General features: G+C 42.2%; 1 protein-coding gene across 3 annotated transcripts in view; it reads left to right on the plus strand.

Moving 5' to 3' along the window:
- Nucleotides 1-10724: 10724 nt before the first annotated feature.
- Nucleotides 10725-20081, plus strand: part of man1a2 (mannosidase, alpha, class 1A, member 2) — a 136503-nt gene continuing 127146 nt past the window's right edge. Inside the window, exons 1-2 of one of the 3 annotated variants that reach the window (XM_030427978.1) lie at nucleotides 10725-11099; nucleotides 12623-13148. In XM_030427978.1, the coding sequence (XP_030283838.1) occupies nucleotides 12835-13148 (314 nt within the window). In that variant the 5' untranslated portion in view covers nucleotides 10725-11099; nucleotides 12623-12834. Of the gene's footprint in view, nucleotides 11100-11119; nucleotides 11261-12622; nucleotides 13149-20081 lie in introns of those variants that run through there. The other 2 variants (XM_030427976.1, XM_030427977.1) reach the window with 2 other exon arrangements.

The following is a 20081-nucleotide window of genomic DNA, read 5'->3' on the forward strand; positions in this document are numbered from 1 at the left end:
CACGGACACACTGCTGATGGAGCGATATGGGGATGATTTGGTTGTTTTTTGAATTGGACGTCCACCATTTTTTCAAAAAGATTACAGCTAAATTGAAATCATTAAAGAGGCTTTCTGAGACGAGACCGGGACGAGCACTCAGCGCGGTCCAAATCTGCACGACTAGGATGCGCTACCCAGGAAAACAGAAGCACATCTAAAACTTTAGATAAAGTATCTCCTACATAAAGCTACTGAGAAAATACGACAATCCAACAGATACAGCCTCAGAAACAACCTTCACTGTGGCCATGAGTGTAAATTGATGTGTTGGCTTTACTGGTGCTGCGGGGACTTTTGTTGTATTTGACTTTTTTTTTAATGAATAACAGATAGTGACAATGAGGTTTTACATGGATGTTATAGTTTATTTAGCTTGATGTTCTTCAATCATCTCTTCTATGGATTTAATGTCCTAAAGGAACAGTTCACCCCAAAATTAATATTCAGTCATTTTCTACTCAGCCTCATGCGCCATGTCTCCAGAAGCCCTGCCGTCCCAAATTGATTTGAAAAGATTATACTTACACCCTAGCTGTTGAGTTTGTGCACCCACTTCAGACGGGGTGCACGCTTACGCTTTTAGCTTAGCCTTAGCAGCTACAGAGCAGGTTTCAGCTTAAAAAGGGTGTAAATGAGGCTTTTCAAATTGATTTGGGTTCTCTGGACTTCCAGGGACTTGGATTACACCCGATGAGCCATTTTATATTTGTTTTACAGTCGATGTTGTTTTAATATTTTAAAACAGGTCCTGTCTGCGAGCTTCACCCTGCTTTCCGTCAGCATGGAGGTGAGGACACAGTGACGCAACGTGAACTAATTTCCTCTGCAAGGTTCAAACCCATCGACAAAGTGCCTCACAATTACACAAAAAAAAATACAATACAATGAAACACACAATATACAGTCAAATATCTACAGTCAGATATAAATGATTCACTCAAAACAAGCTACGAGCAGCATAAAACCACTTTAGCAATCAGGCATAAAAATACCATTTGGTACAGGTGAAGGGGTTTTTACAAAGCTTTTCTAAAATGTGGCACTGAGTCAGCCTGAGTGGCACTGACCTAGTTTCACAGTGTTGAAGCTAACAGTCACCATATGCCTTTGTCCCGAGCCACGGAGCTTTTAACAGCATTCGAGGTGCCAGACCCGAGCAGTCTGCGAGTCCGAAATATATCCGGAGGGTTTTGAAAAGCAAAGAATCTCAAACTGAAACAGACACTGTTCTGACTGTTACAGCGAGAATGTCGACGGCGACACTCCTTTCATATTATCATTTTAATGAACGGTAACATTATTCACTCTTCGATAAAAACAAATCCCTGTAACATCACTGTTTTCTAACTGAGCACTGCAGCTACGTAGCCACTGCAGCTGCGTCATGACTTCTCGTCTTGGTGAGTTAAACTTGGAGGTTAATTGTTTCATGTTACATCTTTTTTTAATGTAAGAGAAGCTGTCTTCCACATTTCTGTGAAAAAAAATGACATAAATCTTATTGACTCGTCGCCGCAGCAATAATTACAGACCGTCTGCAAAGTAATGAGTGTGAATCTTTCATTGCATGCAAAGTAAACTCAGTGAATTGAGATAAAACAACTCCAAAAAGTGCAAGTAAACAGAACTCCACTCAGCCGAAGGAGATCGGCTGTAATTTGTCATTCCACCTTTGCCGGCCTTTAAAGCCATAAATCACTGACAGCATGATAACCTTATCTCAAACCGGACCCTCTGTATTCTAAAGATATTGAATGAAGATATCATGGACGAGGATGTGTTTTCAAATGGTTATGTATCGTTTTCCAATAGAGCTCTGGATCAGCAGAAATGACTGATCACACGCTCTCAGCGCCGCACAAACAGGATGCAGAGTCAGAGAACGGCTGCAGACCCGAGCCGCTTTAACGGACAGAACCACTCAATGGACAGTGACAGGGCAGAGAGACGAGTCGAGTGTGGTGAGGAGCTGGCGTCCGATCAATACGAGATCCAATACCTATAAATACAGTGTGGAGGTTTATTGGCAGAAGACATCTGTGTTACTGACTGATTCGATGTTGCACTTCTCTCCTGATACGACAAAGTAATGGCACGAGCTTCTCTTATTATGAAGTAATAACAAACTGACGGGGCATGTGGCCCACTACTTCACAGTAAAAATGGAACTTTAGAGTCTAGCCTGTGCAGCAGTTGAGAAAGTGAAGAGGCAACATGCTCACTGGCACTGTGGCAGAGCTGTTCAAATTCATTTTGCTTCTTCTAAACATTGTCACGTATATAAAATGCTTCCCTGTTTTAGTGTGAGGTACACTGGAGGGTCACTGGGTTTTTTTTGTCTTGTCCAATATTGGTTGATTGCATTTGAGGAGTTTTATTTGCTGTCCACTCTGACAAAATGCTCGTATGTTGGTAAAATTCATCTCTGAATATTACTTGAGACATTGTCTTTCTGGAGCTGTGAGCTAATTACAGCAAATGTACATGTTTTTTTTTTGTTTTTTTTGTTTTTTTTTACCTTTTTGTCAAGCTTATGTTGATACACTGTATAATGATATAGGTTTTATTTATAGAGTAATCACTTTTACAGACTTCTGAACTTGAATTTCAACTCAAGTTTTCCCAAACATTTAAGAAACGATTAAAAGGGCTTATGCACAAGCTGAAGCACAAGGCGTGAAAAATGATCCATTTGAAATAGTGATTTTGTGAGACGTGGCCAGAATTTTAGTTTAAAACATTCAAAATATGAGCTAACATCATCAACACAATGTGAAGAAACAATTCCTTCAGTTGTTTTCAAGACATCTGTGTTCTGTGATACAGATGTCGACTGTTGGCGTGAGATCTGGTGAGTTCCGTGATCGCACCTCGTTCGTCAAGAGCTGATAGTCTGCAGTTTTTCAGTTATTTCGCCTGGATGATGTAAAAGCATTAAGTTCGCTGCTTAATCTAAAAAGTGAACAAAATAAACACCAAAAAAAGCGAAGGAATTTTTTCTGACTACACAGAAAAATGCAACTGTACATCTTCCGAACTCAAGTTTCTCTCTCACTGAGCTAAGACGAGCTTAATCGCCTCTTCACTTCATCATGAAACACAATTCATTCAAACCGGGCAGCTATGAAATAAAACTCACCAAAACACTCTTAATTGGTCTTTCCACAGTCCGTTCCTTTATGTGGTCTACATAAATGCTCAATTCACAGAGTCACATGCTCCTGCTGATAATACCTCTATTTCCCCCGATGCTTCATGCCGCGAGTACCTAGCTGAGCTAATTGCTAACTGCAGCTAGTCACTCCAAAGATAGCTACCGCAGGGAGCTCAGTGAGCAGCGGGAAGCGGTTATTCTCCTTCCTATAATTTTGGAGCTACCTTTCAATTCTGGCCATTTCAAACAAATTACATCTTTAAATAAGTTCAGGCATACAGACATGTAGACGTCATGAGTCACTGAGTTTGAGTGGACAAAGTCCAAGCAGTCCAACCACCACCGCTGCTGAGGAAAAATCTGTCCAGCATGATTCAGGTAGACATGATCACGGACCAGGTAATGTTTAAGAGCCTTTCTGGTTTTGTACAATTATGTTCATTGAGTTCCTTTCTCACTCAACAGCCACATTACAAATTTTTTCTGGGTTTGAACATTGTTGGAAACGTTTATGCTAATGTAAGTACACAACTCAACAGCGTATATAACAAAAGTTCAGTTGTTTTAAGACCTTTTAAAGGCGCCATTTGTCAGAAAAGTTGATTTTTGAATCTATTTCCCAACTTGTCAAATACCGACTCAATGGGATTGTGGGTCGGGCCTACCGCCATCTTTTTGTGTCTGTTTTAGACGAGTTGGGAATGTGCCTCAATATAGACTTTTCTTATAAAAAACAGCTTAAATGCAGAAATGTTACATATTATATGTTTGGACCTACAATTGTTATAACTTGACTGCAGGTTAGGTATGAGGTATGTGTTTCCACAGTTCCTGAGATGGGCTCACCATCCGCTGGTACCATTTGTTAGACAGGTAAGCATCCATACACTAAAGGAGATGTGTTTTACACAGCCATGTGGACAGAGCTCTGTTTATCTTCCCATCATGCCACAGTCTCTGCAGGGACTCATGATCACCGCTCTTTGCAGTGTTGGAAGGCGCCGCGTCGCACCATTAACTGGAATGTCAAAAATCAAGAGTGTGTCATAGAGCCCCTGCTCAGCACTATATGCAGTTATCGCCACCAGAGCGTGGGATTGACACTTCAGATTCAGACACACATTTGCTGTATAGACAGACGCACATACACATGCTGCTGTCCACCTGAGTCAGAGGTCGTGGTTGACCTTGCCTGAGCCCTGACATACAGGTTCCCTCAGGTGCTCTGGTGCAGCGCATCATTCACAGAAACTGCCATAATTCACCAGTTCTCCCTGTCGAAGGACAGACGGCTTTTGGTTGTGTTTGGCAGCTGGAACGCAGCATCTCATGTCATTCCGAAGCCTCCTGCGAACATTCTGTGTTTTGTTCTTTTGCTTATTCTTCCCTTCCGCAAATAATGATTGTTTTGTCTTTGCAGCATTGTTCGTTGTGGGTGTGAAATGTGTGATAAATCCTTTGCAGTCCAGCAATCCATCCCTCTGACAATGATAATCAAAGATGCATTGAAGCAAAGGACACCCTCCCTTCTCTCGCTACCACACACCCTCCGTCTCTGCAACTTGGCCGTGATTTGGAAACTGTCAGCCTTTTCGTGTCTGCTCAGCTCTTTTTGGCTTTTTGTGTGTCTCCCTACACCCACACCGGCCCTGGCGTCAAACCCAACCAGCCCTCGTCGCTGAGCAGAGAGGGTGACTCATGGTGATGCCTCTCCAAAGGGAGGACTTCACATGATTACGACACTGTGCGCCGCAGCACTGCCACTAATTCACTCAGTGAGGGATGTCCTGTAAATCAGTCGTCCCAGTGGCCCTGTTGTTGCTCCTGAGAGCGAGGCTGCAGCCGGTGGCAGCTCAAGGACCAGCTGATGGACTCCGCGGCCGACTGTCTCCACACTCAGCAAAACGCTGGGACTGTTTTTATGGTTGAACTTTGTACATGGATGGATTACCTGTCAGGGAAAAGCTCACTTTGGTATGTGGGCAGGCAGTGTCACAGTGCAGACTAACTGCCTATAAGCTCTGCTTCAATATGGAGCATTCACAGTGAAAGACAAAGGGAGCAGAACCACTCTCCTCCTTTTCTAACACTCTGCTGGTAAAGTCTATCTATCTATCTATCTATCTATCTATCTATCTATCTATGTCTCTTTATGGTCTTCTACTGGTGAAACCATTGGTTTTTTTTCATGCACTACTCACTTTTTAGATTTCATTTTGCTTCCATAACATTGAGGACAAATAGAAAGAAAATGTACTTCCTAGACACTGCCTCATTTCTCCAACAAAACATATGTCTTAAAAACAGCCTTGAGGACTTATGTAAGGTTGTGATGTCACACCTATACAGTCACTGAGCGTTCAGACAGAAGGCTGAATAGAGGTGCTGCAGCAAACAATGGGCTCTAGCACTGGACATAAAACCCTGTGTACAGTCAGCATTCACTCCAGCGCTTTATGTATCTCCAGCAGCCATGGGTATTTGCTCCGATCAGCTGTGTTGGAAACACAACACCTGGATAGGACATCCAGTTTTCGCCCTTTGTTAGCCCGATGCTATGACGTGTGTTGAAGTTAAGGACGTTGACTTGTTGGTACTTTTCTATCCATCTGTTAAAGCAGCGCTCAAACAACGTTCAGTCGGCGCTGAGTTTGAATGAGAGACTGAAATAGAATGTTGTAGTAATGAGTCCTAAAACACAGAAATCAGTTAGCATTTTAGCAACATCCGGTTCCCTCGCCTCAACGTCTATGTGGGTCTTTTTTTAATTGGTTTTCAGTTAAATGCCTGAAATTAAGGTGTGTGGTTACCACAGGCTGAAGATAGTTGCGCATTTTGCGACTATGACATATAATACATCATCCCACATTTGAATTATAAAACACTTACGTGCACATGTTCATCTCTGAGGAGAGACGAGAGAGCAAAATGGAAAGCAAAACGAAGCGAGATGTCTCACTCCTGAGCCACTTCAATCACAAGCTTTGGAAAAACAGATTGTCTAATTCAGAATGCTATTGATTAAAACTTAGAACAGGTTGAATGTCCTCTGGATGTAGTCTGATCAGGTGTGTGATCCAGTGCTTTCTGCTGTTCCCTTTTTCTGCCTTGCTCATGATGACACACACACACACACACACACACACACAAACACACACACACACACACACACACACAAACAGAAAGGCAAACTTGTTTATTTTTTATTATTGCTATATTTGAAGCTAGCTTTGGTGTAAAGATGGTGCATGAGACTACAGCCATGCTGCTCTGTAATAGGACTGAACCTGGGCACAACAGTCCTTTGAGCTAGATGCTAACAACAGCATGCTTACAGGTTCACATTGACAATACTGACCTAGTGATGTTCAGGTTTAGTGTGTTAGCATGCTACCGGCTGCTCATTGGCACCAGTGTTTTTATGACTCAAGCTCATGGCTGCCTGTATCAAAGATGTCACTAGGATTCATCTGTCCTTTCATCTGTGATTATCTGTACAGAATTTCAATACATATACCAGACCAGGGTTACCCAAAGTGGGGCCCACGGGCCAGATTGGTCCCACCATATTGTTTGATATGGCCAACAAGATGTTTCTAGTGAAAATAAAAATGTAATTGAGTTTTTCCTAGAAAAATAAATAAATAAATAAATAAAAGAAATAAGAAAAATAATAATAATAGTAATAACTGTTTGTGCTATTTATATGCACGGCAGGCAAAATGACACTTAGTGCAGGAAGCCAGCCAAGGGAACTTTGGATTCTAGTACCAGTTTTGCACCATAACATTATTTGCTCTTGGCCCATTGCCGACCATTTTCAGTTCTCGTCCCCAATGGAAAAGGTTTGGACACCCCTTGTCTAGACTGAGGTGGTAAACTGACTAACATGGCCGTTTCCAGTGCTGCGATGATATTGTGGCTAAGTAAACTCAGCGGCAACACGTCCGACCAAGAAACAGCTTCCCGGCTACACTGGATAATCCAAAGGCCTCACTGTGAGTCCCGTTTCATAAGAATCACTTTCTACCAGAGAAACAGTCCCTTTGAAAACTGCTCAAAGCTGATGTCAGTGGTGCTACCACAGTTCATACAGGCCCACAGACCCTCTCATCCATTTCCACGTAATATGTATTTATGCTTAAACGGTGGGTTTTAGTTTATGCAGTCGCCTTGTACTCTACTCTTGCTCTACCAGAGTGAGAGAGTGAAGTTCAGTGCTCTCTCGCTCGACACGGTTGAGCAAATCATGGCCACTTTTGTCGGTGGCATGTCTTTGAGAGTTTGTGGTTCAGCCAGGTTTGTGGCCCTCACCCAAATCACACCGCAGGAAAGCCAACTATTCAGCCACAGGAGAAGTGTCATCACTGAGGCTTCTGACAAATTACAGCCTTCGCTCGTGGAGAGCACAGAGCGAGCTCTTGGCTGAGAGTGTGTTTTTGGCCAGGGTGAAGGTAAAACCTGCCCCGAGATTGAAGGAAACGCTCTTGAAAGCAAAGCGACACCTGTCTCATACTGCACAGTGTCTCTCTGCTGAGGAAGAAGACAGAGTACACGTTGTGAGGGCCAAAGAAAAGTTCTCTCCGTGCACCAGGGGATTAATATGACTAACTGTGCCCTCCCTGGCAACACAGCTCACACTGCATTTGATAAAGTAGAGTGTGTTTGATAAGATTATTCAATTTTGTGCGTCAACCACTTGTGATGCATAGATCCAGGCAGTGTAGTAAATATAGCAGTGCGGTGCTGCGCATAGCTGCCAAATCACAACTAGGACGAGCTGGATTTTTCTCTCTGACGTCTCTCTTTCTTAAGACTTCCAGTCATTTGTCTGATTGTTATTTTGTGTTAAAATGGATATATGTATGCAAGTCTGACGGCCATTTTGAGATGTTATGACTGACTTCCACTTCAACATGGTGGTTAGATCCTCAATGTTTCTTGTATGCAAAGGTGAGGTTAACCATGAAGGAAATTGCACTGAACATCATTTACTGAGGCTCCTCTTGAAAATTGTCATTACATGGACTCTGAGATTAAAAGCAAGACGTTCCGCATGGTCACGCGCCGCTCACATAGGCGGTGTGTCCAGCCAGTTACTCTCTGCTCATGTCAAAACACAGAGAAGAGATCACAAAACACAGTATGAGACTTTACAGTTATTCAATATTGCACTTTCATGATGTTGAAGGACTCGGAAGAGACCAAGTTTTTTTTTAAAAAAACAGGCAAAATCAAAGCAGGAGAGGCCAAGCTGTAGTGACCGTGGAGCTCCTGGTGCTTGTTAAGCTCCGAAGACACTGGAGCCTACATTTCCAATAACGCGCCTTGGCAGTATCTCGACACCTCCAGGTGTATGTCCTATAACATCACTCAGGTAAGTAAGAGGCCTATAAGAGACTATGAATCCCATCTTCTCTGTGTGTTTGCTCAGACGTGATCACACACAGTACATCATCTTAAATCAGCAAATGTGAATCTTTGACAAATCTTGGCAGAATGATTACACCATTTGTTACAGAAAGGAGAAAAATGCAGGTCGACACAAACAGACTGCTGTCACTGATAGTCCTTGCTTTACCACTTACTTCCAAACTGTTGGACTTTATATTGGATCAGTATTCCAGCGCACACTGGGACACAATTATACTATTTAATTAACAGTCACATTAAAACAATAAGGAGCCAACTACGCTTTTCACATGAAGCTTCATCAGAGTCGCTCTGTGACATATATTAAAGGGATATTCCGGTGTAAATTTAATCCATGGTCTAGATCACCGTGAAACTGTGTTACACTCCCTCTCGAGAGATCAAGTTAGCAGACCGCTAATTTGCGGAGTTTTATCAACCTCAGAAACAACCGCACGACAACAATACACTGCAGTAAATGGATCCAAATATAAACCGCCACCAAAAAGCCACAAATAATGCTCAGAACAGCACCAAACTTCAGCAACAGTACAAATAGGGTCTCAGCACATAGTCTGGGGCATCTAACCTCCTCAAGCTTAGCTTGGGAAGCTATTGGGATGCTAAAAACAGACTTCAACTCTCCTCCATGAGCTTCCGGCTCGGGGAAGTCCCAACTCGACGATTACCGAGTGAGATTAGAAATGCTCAATTCCGTTCTTTTCCCTGTCCACTCTCGATAATAACTGTTATAAACTGGCAGGTAAGACACATATGAACTTTGATTGCTTTTCCATGGAGTCATAATCATACATTTTCATCCATGAGCCGCGGAACTCTACTGCACTCAGTAATCGAGTCGTCAGGACTTCCTGTCAACAGGAAGCTGCTGCAGAAGAGTGGTAAATTTTGTCAATTTTTCAGTAGAAATCCAGCTAAGCTAGCGGAGGTTAGATGCCCCGGACTATGTGCTGAGACCCTATTTGTACTGTTGCTGAAGTTTGGTGCTGTTCTGAGCATTATTTGTGGCTTTTTGGTGGTGGTTTATATTTGAACCCATTTACTGCAGTGTATTGTTGTCGTGCGGTCGTTTCTGAGGTTGATAAAACTCCATTTAGCGGTCTGCTAACTTGATCTCTCGAGAGGGAGTCTAACACAGTTTCACGGTGATTTAGACCATGGAGTAAATTTACACCGGAATATCCCTTTAACAAGTGTTATATGTTAATGAAGGCAGTGGTAGTAAGAGTACTGAAAAGAACAGTTACATTACTGACATATTACTTAATCACAAGAAAAACTACTGATATTAAAATAACACCTCTGTAAAAGTAGTATTATACTCAGTCAAACTCAGAATATTAGTTACTTTTTTATTTTTTTTTATTGTTTATGTTTATTACATTATTAATAGTAGTAGTTCAATCAAAGGAGTTTGTTTATCCACATCTTCAGTCTAAATGGACTCCTGCTGTGTTCTGCTCAGTGGTCATGATCACCGCTTGTTTGTGATCGGACAGCCTGACTGGCTGCCAAAATACAGATTAAGGGTTTAGATAGTAATTCAAATCGTTCTCAGTACTCCATTACACTTCTCAAAGTAACAAAGTAGATTGCGTAACGTAATGGATACTTAAGTTTGAGTAAAATTACAGACTTGAAAAATAATATATATATGGTCTGCTGGAGTACTATCACTTGGTAGTTTTGAGGTAGGCCATACTTTACTTTAGTACCTTACTGATTTACTACAGTTGCTCCACTATTAGAACAACACTGAATACATCAGCAACACTGATCAGTCCATACAGTATAAAGCCATATGATACTGGCAGGGGTCACTGCTTTTATTTTGCTGCTTATTAACTTAAATCCTGAATGGCGTGCTTTTATTTGAAACTGGGTACTTTTTACTGAACTCAAATATCTCAATCCTTGATCCGTGACTAAATCCCTGTCAGTTTTCTAGGTGGCAGGCCTACATTTATTGAGCAAGTGAAATGCTTATGCATCAGCTGAGCTGTAATCCAGCATTGCAAATTAGGCCTTCTATCGCTGATGCGGGGGGAAGTAGGTTACTGTTTGTCCCACAGCAGTCGTTGGGGATGTGACATTTTACCAGCTGCCTTGTTCTAAATCCAATTATACAGTGATTCTGCCTGACCAAATTGTCAGACGGTCCCTAACTCGGGCAGGCTGAGTAGTTGATGCTGGATCGCCGAGCAGCGGCAGCAGCAGCAGCAGTAGCGGCAGCAGCTCAGTCTGTCAGTCCGTCGCTGCAGTCCGACAGAGCGGCCAGTCATCAACATCCTTCCTGCGTCCGCGGAGCTACAACGCTATGTGACTCTGAGCTGACGGTGGACGGTTCACCCGGAGCTGGTTGCGACAATACTGCATTCATGGACACGAGGACACCTGCTACAGAGACTTCTTCCAAACGGCGGACCGGGAATCCTGACTGGCATCGATTTTCACCGAGCAAATGAGAAAGGTGGTGATGCAGCACAGCGTCCACACAAGACACTGCCTCTGTCAGTGGATAATCAGCTAGCTAGCGGCGGCAGCCCAGCCAAATAGCTAGCGCCTCAGCGGGCTCTCGAAGCTCAGTGTTTACCACGCGAGGATAGCTAAAATGTCAGCGAGCCCAAACGCGTATGTCGGACTACTTTTATGTCCTGTCCATGTCTCTAACTGAGCATTGCGTAGCTGTTTACCCGCTGTTCGTTTTTCTTTCTGCTAGCCAGTGTTAGCTCGACAAGTTAGCCGCTCGTTAGCTAGCATTTCGTATCGGCTAATGAGCTCGCACAGACTGGCACTGTCAGGAATGAACTTGGTATTCTGCGAGGAGACGCCGAGACGTCGTAGCTCTATACGGAATAGATGGAAAACAACTGGATGACATAAATCAACTCGGGTGAAACGTTTGTGTTAACGTTAGCTGGCTCGACCCATCGGGCATTAATACGACTGCCTATGTTGGTGTTTAAAGGGGCAAGTCGCTTGATTTCCATCCATCCTTCACAGTGGCGCTTGGAGCGGTTGCGGAATCAAACATTTGCTCCACATCTTCTCAACGCCCTCGGTCAGAGGGGGATCACGCCGGTGCCTTTTAACACACAACCACATGAGTGTTTGCTGATTATTGAAGTTGAGATGCGATGCAGCACAGGATGCGTACATTCAGTGTGTTTAGTTTGCATGTCCTGCCCCTGTTGATCGCCGCACAACTGTGAATTATCATTCCAGTCGACTCCGATGGATACGAATGGCAGGAGGATTTGTATGTGGGCTGATCTTGCTCTTCATCTCCGCCGGTGTTTGTCACTTCATTGCGATATATGCGTGACAGAGAGTTATCCGGCACCGCAACGTAATCGCACAGTAAAAACACAAAGCTGGTGTTCACTCTGCCATGTTAATCAGAGACGCCAGTATGCGCAGGAGGGCAGCTGTGTGGTGATGGTCTCACAGATAGTGCACAGTCTCTTGATACCTTCTGGAAAATATGTTAGTCATATTTTTCTCTTGGCTAAAAGATCAACTGTTTGGTGTGTGTGTGTGTGTGTGTGTGAGAGAGAGAGATTCAGAGGTATATATTATTGAGAAGGCATGTTGCTGAATTCACCAAAGCATGTGATAGGATTGCTTATTACTCTAGGATTTCAGCTTCATCATTGATATAGGACATATCCGCTTCTAGAGGGGTCACCACGTATTTGATCGTAATTCAGCGCCGTTCAACTAAATTCAAGGCTGCCAGAGAACGCTTCAGGAGATGATACGTTTGGTTACGAGCAGCCAAAGTGGAGAAATGACAACTAAAGAAATATAATAGAAAGGGTATAGGCAGATTACAGACGGTGGTGAGGCAGGATGGTTAAAGTGAAGGGAGGAAAATATCCGATGTATCCAAAATGGTGGCAACTACACTGTTAAAGGGATTCTGTGACTTCAATTAGATGCCAACTCTTCTAACTTCTTGCCTCTGATGTCCTTTTTTTTTTTTCTTTTCAGGACCGTCATGACCATTTTCCTACAGGCCAGCCACTCCTTCACTGAGGGACCTCGGCCCTTTTTGGTTTCTGGACTTATCAATGCAGGGATGAGATAATAAAGTGGACCACCTAGTGCATGCCGCTACAACAACATCTGTGGCACTTGTTAACCCACCCCCACCCGCCCTCCTGACTCCTCCCCCACGCTAACTACATTTCGACAGTCGCAACATGACGACACCGGCTCTCCTGCCACTGTCGGGCCGGAGGATACCCACTCTGTCGCCGGGCGCCTCCTCTTTCCCGCACCACAGGGCCACGTTGAGGCTCTCCGAGAAGTTCATCCTCCTCCTTATTCTCAGTGCCTTCATCACCTTATGCTTCGGGGCCTTCTTCTTTCTCCCGGACAATTCCAAGCACAAGCGCTTTGACCTGGGCTTGGAGGATGTGCTCATCCCCCATATTGACTCGCCCAAAGAGGGGAAGCACGCCTCTGGACAGGTGGTCATACATGGACAGGGAGGACATGATGAGCACAGACACAGGTAAGGACCAACAGCACGACAGTTTACTCAAGTTACATCACACTGATATTTCCTGAAGGCCGTGGAAGCAGGTGTACAGTAATCTTGCATTTACAGACGTATCTCCATAGAGCTGTGTCAGCGCTCCTGAAAAGCCTGGCTGCTCCTATTATCATTCTGGTATGGGGGGAAGAAACTCTCTGGCTTTTTTGAGTTTCTTTAAACCAATCACTGTCTTGGGCAGCACTAAACTCGGGTGCAGTGATGGTGCCCCACTGGAAAATAGTGTCACAGGGAACTTCTTTTGCACATAGGGAGGTGAGCCCTGGCATTATAATGATTGAATCCCAGCAAAAGGTAGCTTGTTTTGTTTTTTACTGTTAGCGATCAGGTTAGTGTTGGGGAGTAGGTGACTAGCTGGAAGGTTGTTGTCTCCTGTAGCGATGAGGATTTGAAAAAAGTAAGACGCAGATAGGGGAAAGGAGAAGAACGTGGCCTGCAATAAGCACCCAGCGGCACGCTTATTTCAGCTGTCGAAAGCCGCTGAGTTAGACTACTTCTTCAGCATGTGACACCCATGGTCGTTGCAGAGTTTGTAAAGTGATACACACGCCCCCTTAATGTTTAAATACACATCAGCACAGGTGTTTCTGTATCCCTCTTTTCCTCTCTTCCTTTTGTGCAGCTTAAGTCGCTCTGGATCATCTCACCCTTTCTGTCTCCATTGGGTGTAATTGTTTAAGTTCTTGTACAACAGAAATTTTATCACCTTGGCCACAGTGTTGAGTGTCCCACAGGCAGACATGGTTGAACTTGATGAGCTAGAACACGCAGGCTGTTTGAAAAGCTTTAGTAACTGCTTAAACAGGCTCGGAAATTGCTGCTCACCAAGAGCCAAATGCTGGTAAAATTTGGCTGCAGCTTTTACATTTGTCATTTGGTTTGTCCAGCCTCTTGGGCTCGTCGCCAGCCGTCGTTTTGAGGCTCTTTTCCCCCTCCTAAATCCAATTCACATTTGGCTACTTGTGCTTTTTGAAATCCACTGCACTGGACAAGTTTCATGCCCAGCTACTAAGTGTTATTCCCAACTGACTCGAGATATGTTAAAAGGATTTCTATCATATTTACATTTCAGTGCATTTTTAATTACTTAATGTGAGCTAGCATAACAGTACTGGAGGCTATTTTGGAAAGTAAAAGCCTCATTTAATTTTTGTGATGCTCAAACAAAATGGGATATTTGGCAGTCATAATGTTTTTTGAATTGAGATTATTTGTTTTTGACCTGTGAGGTTGAACTGTTGAACTTGAACACTCAGAAAAATATCAGTTGTATTTTTAATGTCAGGTTTAGGAGATTTTCACAGCCTTTATTTCAAGATGGTTCACCAACCACCAACTTACCTATCTACCTATTTGATCGGCACATCCCATTCATATATGAAATGTGCACATTTACAGTAACATACCTGTGTGTACTATTTTGTGTTGACGATCTTATGGCTGAAGCAAATGCACAAAGCACCAAGCAGTAGGTGTAAAGGGTAATTTTATAAGGAAGGTCTCCTCCATGCTAGTGTAGGAGGTCATTAGTTTTACAGAGTGCTGGGCAAGGTGTTAAAAGCAATTTCTCAAGCAGTTTCACAGTGGGGACCGTTGAGTGTTGCCTCCTCGCTCCCTGCGGTGCCTGCCTTTTTCATTTTTTTCCTCCTGAAAGCCCTCTAGAGCTCGGGATTCCACCTGCTGGAAATAACGTAATTATTGTTGTCCGGTGACTTGGAAGGAGCACACTGTACTGGACTCAAGTAGTGTGGTGTGTCATAGTCATAACCACAAGGGTTTTTGAAACATAAAACTGGAACTCTTGGAGACATTTGTGCTTCTCCAGAGCTGGAAGTTTATAGTAGGGATGAGAGGCAACTCAGTGATGGGATACAGGAGCATTTGGTGCAAAACGTGACTAGGTTGCATGTCTGGGCACTTTCTGTGTTGGGTAGCGTGATGCTGAAATGGCTCACGCGATTCCTGAAGATAAGCAGAGCTGTCATTGTTCAGGGCTAATGCATCCAAATTTGTATGATGTGCCAAAAGGTTTTGGCACAGAGGTGTTCCTCAGGGTGTAATGAACAGAATGAAGGGGGTATTTCTTCCACTGTAATAAACAGAATAATTTTAAATTAGCTGGAGCTGACTCATTTTATAGCAGCCTTTTTTTAGCTTTCTAATGTACTTCATGTATTTTCTATTGCATAATTTGGACAAAGCTCTTCTCGTTGGAGTTTATGACATTGATAAACATTGGCATGACAGGCTTCAGAATTAAAAATAAATGCATTTGGCTTTATTTAAATGATGTACATTACAGATATGTTCAGGTTTCAGGGATTCAATGAGACATAACAAATATCTGAGTCCAGAGTGGCTTTTTAATGTCAGAAAAGGAAGAGGCCGTTGAGATGTCCATAGGATTACAATTTAAGGTTTTGTGAAAGGGAGAATAACACCTTTGAGATGTCTTTTGAATTAATTTAACGCAAACTTTAAGTCTATAAATGCTCTCTGTGAATTCAGTCTGACACAAGGACATATGTGATGCGATATGTTGTAATTTTTTCACTGCTTACAGCAGCTTATGGAAATGTGTTCAATTAGCTTTTCTGTATGACTGCCTCAGCTGTTCTTAAAATCATCATTGTGTGCTCCACAAGAGCAGGGTTCAAACAGCCTCTGGAAAATGAGGCGCGCTAGCATTTAAAGAGACCCTCAGGAGCACAGGCAGACTCATAATAATTTCACCTTTACTTTATTTGGCCACTGAAAACCCCACAGAACCAGATCTGTGTTCACAAGTTCATCCTGTTAATAGTCCTAAAAAGCTTTTGATAGAGAAAAGGTTATTCTATTTGCCATGGGGTAATCCATCTGTTCTACGTTTGAGATATTGACATCACTTGAAAGCATGAGAATATAGTTGAAGGGCATTTTGCACATCTGGCCTGTGATGTTTGGTAGTACTGTATACTCATTTTGGAAGCTGACCATCATTTTGTGTTATAGGTGATTGTTTTAAACAATACTGAGGGAGAAGTATAATGTATAGAGTATATATATGTGTGCGTGTGTGTGTTTAGAGGGACTTGAACCTTGGCTACACATGATTATTCTCTGGCTCCAGAGCCATGATCCTATAGGCGACCACTTGCATTGTGAATTAAAATGGAACACCTTTGGATGGAGTGCCAGCAGTCATTTGGCTTGAAAAGTCTGTCAAGCTGAACATACTGTGAGGCCATTAATTCTGCTTGGCTCTGTTTTGGTCTGACTAAACCATATAGGAATAGCCAGGAGCAGTGCTCTTAGTCTGAGAGGGGTCAAGTTGACACTGGTATTTCTGCAGCAGACTAGCAACAAGGGGGGGGTTAAGCAATAATAAGGAAGGTACAACACCAGTTCCAATAAATTTGGGATGCTGTGTAAAACATTAATTAAACAGATTGTGATAATTGGCTAATTATTTTAGAAAAATACTCAATTGAAAACAATAGAGTATTATCAGTAAAAGACAATATATTTAATGTTTTGGCTCATCAACTTTTGGCTAGTAATAATTTATTGGCAGGAACATTTTATAGTTGTGGCTGACTACAGTTTTTTTTGAAGAACAGAACATAAATAGAGTACTTTAGTAACGAGTCCTAAAACACAGGCAGAAGAAAGGGACACGTTTGTGCTATATTAACATTAAATGTCCCACAATTAAATTATTAAGCTCTTATGTGTCTTAAAAACGGCCGTTGTGAATAAGTGTCTTATTGAGACTGCAGAGGTCGTCCGGATATTAAGTGACTTGTGAAATTGTGTTGTGACAACCTGATCATATATCATTATTCTTTTATAACTTTCACGTGTCACCAAATTAATTAGAATTTTTCATTCTACAAACAGTAATTCAGGACTATGTGAGTGACAGAGGTTTTACAGGTATTGATATTGGCCAGGTGAGGTTTTTTTCTGACATAAAACAATAAAACCTAATCATGAATTACCTCATTACACTGAGCTAGAGCTGAAAAGATCGCTTGATTAAACTATTTTGATAACTGATTGTCCGTTTCAGATATTTTGTGGGGATTTACTGGATTATTCTGTGTCATTGTAAACTAACATTTTTAATTTTGAAGTGCTAGTAGGACAACACAACTGTTTGCAGACATCATCTTGGGATGTGAGAAATTGTGAAAAAAAAAATGGTGATATTTGATAGACTTAACAATTGATCAAAAATTGTCCAATTAATGTGATGAAAAGAATTGTTACATGCAACCCTACATTTGCCATAATGTGATGTGTCCAGATCAGAATTGAATAACAAATATATAATGACATACATTTAAACCATATCACTCAGCCTGAAATTGCAGTTGAAGGCCGAAATTTACAAATCCATCACACGTTGTTTCTAGTATTTTCTGTGTGAACAGATACCAGAGCATTTAGAGCAGCCAAGTGGAAATCTCTGAATTGTGTTATTCTGTCCAGGTTTGGAAATTACAACGTGAGAATTCATGCTGGGTTCTTGCAAAAGTTTCCTGCAGCTTTAACAGGTTTGCCATCTACCACCAAAATTAACCATGCCTGTGTGATAGTGATTTTTATTGAATATTCAGTTATCAGTTAGTGCGGACATAATGATGCACGTGTGTTTTTCAGGATGGCACATAGCCCACTTTACAAGCACAAGGACATATGAAGTTCCTTGTGATGAACATTTAATTTTGCTGTACAGCTTCATTTGGAAGCCAGATATTTAATACAGCAATGTACCAGGTTTAGTATTCTGTCTGGGTCATCTTCAAAACTGAGGTGGATATAGCAGCTGCAGTATCTGTATGATTAAAATCTATACTGAAATATTTCCATTTTCTGAACGATTATTTGGCCCCATGGTCCAGTAAATATCAGATGATCTACCAATGGCTCTTCCAGTGGCTGAATGAACTGGCTTGAGCATCCTCATGAGTATCAATTGTGCATGCAAGACGCAATAGTTCCCTCTCTGCTCCTTCTTGTTGTCTTTCATGATATACTGTCTGAAAAATGATAAGATGCTGATGGAAACTTGCTAGAAAGCACGAACTGGATGAGACCTGTACTGAGTGTGACTTCTGTCTCAAAACAATTACTGTTTCACATTAGCCATTCTCACCTGAAGCTAACATCTGCAGCCATAGAGAATGGCAAGCTCAGCTAATCAGCCAAGATATGAGGAGGTGCTCTCAACTTTACCAAACTCTGAAAGAGGTGTGTGCAGCAGAGTCAATAGACACCTTATCTTAAAGCTGCCATGTGAAAACGATATTATTGTAGATTACAACAAGCGGATGGATAAATGTTTTGTTTTCCTAATGTTTATGTATTGAAAAGATGCAGCTTTTTTGTTGTTGGCTGCTGTAGTCTGATTATTGAAAGGACTTTATGAATAAAAGGAGAATTTATATGATAAAAAGTAGCCAGCTGCAGTAACATAAATCATTGAAGATGCCATACACAGAGATGCATCGCAAAGTATCGAGAATCGTTTTGCATTTGACAGCTGAATCATGATCAAATCGTGACGCCACTCTTTTAGTAGTCACTGTTCTCAGTGTTTCATGGTGGTGGAGCGTACACCAATCACGTTACTTGCCCACCGCCCCACCATCATTATGTGATGATGAATACTACATTTACGAAATTCCATAGCTGTCTACTCTGTGCAGCAGCAGCCCCTGCAGTCACATTTCACTTGTAGGGTGACGAGAGTAAGGACTGTTGGCTGTCGAGAAGATGGCAGAGGATTTGTAGTCAGAGTGAAAAGCTAAAGCACCTATTTGGCAACATTACCCTTTTACGTTACTAAATGAGGGTGTAAATGAAGGAAAGGAGGAATAAAATGTTTTCCTGTCATACTTGAAATTGATGGGCTGTCAACAAATGCCGAAAATGACGGTTCTTTTACCTGGTAGATGCATTTTTGATGATTGATGTAAGTTGTTAAACTCACTGACCAATTGCTTTCCTGTGTCTAGCCTATTTCAAAATGAAAGTCACCTTGTGTTTCACTAGTTAAATGCTTTTAATGTGAAGTCACAGCAATAGGAAATGTTTAGTTTGCATTAACGCTCTACACATAGAGAGCGTCTTTTCTTGTAAAAAAGCGGGGGTACCGGGTATTACTGGTGTTGTCACAAGATTGTTAGTCTTGGGAAAATTCAGTCACCGTGGCAACCCTTGTGACCAATGTGTCCAGGGTGTGCACTATGGTGTGTGTTGCCTTTTTTACCCCACAACTGATTAGAGGCATTTGTAAAGTGAATCATGTAATGTTGAAACGCAGCCAAACGTAGAGGAAAATGTACAACCCTTTCACACTGCATCCCTCTCGTAATAGAATTGAATGCTGTTGCTGCAAGTAATCTGCTTTCACCATTTATTGCCTTGCCACTTATTGTTAGTGTTGCAGGGCCGTAGCTTTGCTTTCGCGCTCCGATAAGGCCATAAATCACCATCGGAGCCCCACAGATGATATTTAAGGCCCTGGCCAACATCAAAGTACACTTATTTGTCATATTTAGTGTGATCTTAGGTATCATTTCTGTGTCTTCACGCTTCATTTGCCTGTCAGCTGCAAAGTAAATCTCGGGTCCTGCTGTGTGTATTTACCCATGTGTAAAAACCTCTATGCTAATAAAGGAGATCCAGCTTATATGTGCACCTCACCCCAACACACTCACACACACAGTCAAGCTTGCTCAATCTGAAAAGAATACTAAGATGCTGCTGTCGGTGGAGAGTGCTCATCTACTGGTTTGCAGACTCAACAGGAGTAATTATTATAGGTTGTTCAGACTAAATGGAGGAACAAATTTACCTCACCTAAATAAAAGAGGCTTTTCACACGCCCATCACCACAGT

This window comes from Sparus aurata, chromosome 9 (assembly GCF_900880675.1).
Source record: "Sparus aurata chromosome 9, fSpaAur1.1, whole genome shotgun sequence".
Lineage (NCBI taxonomy): Eukaryota > Metazoa > Chordata > Actinopteri > Spariformes > Sparidae > Sparus > Sparus aurata.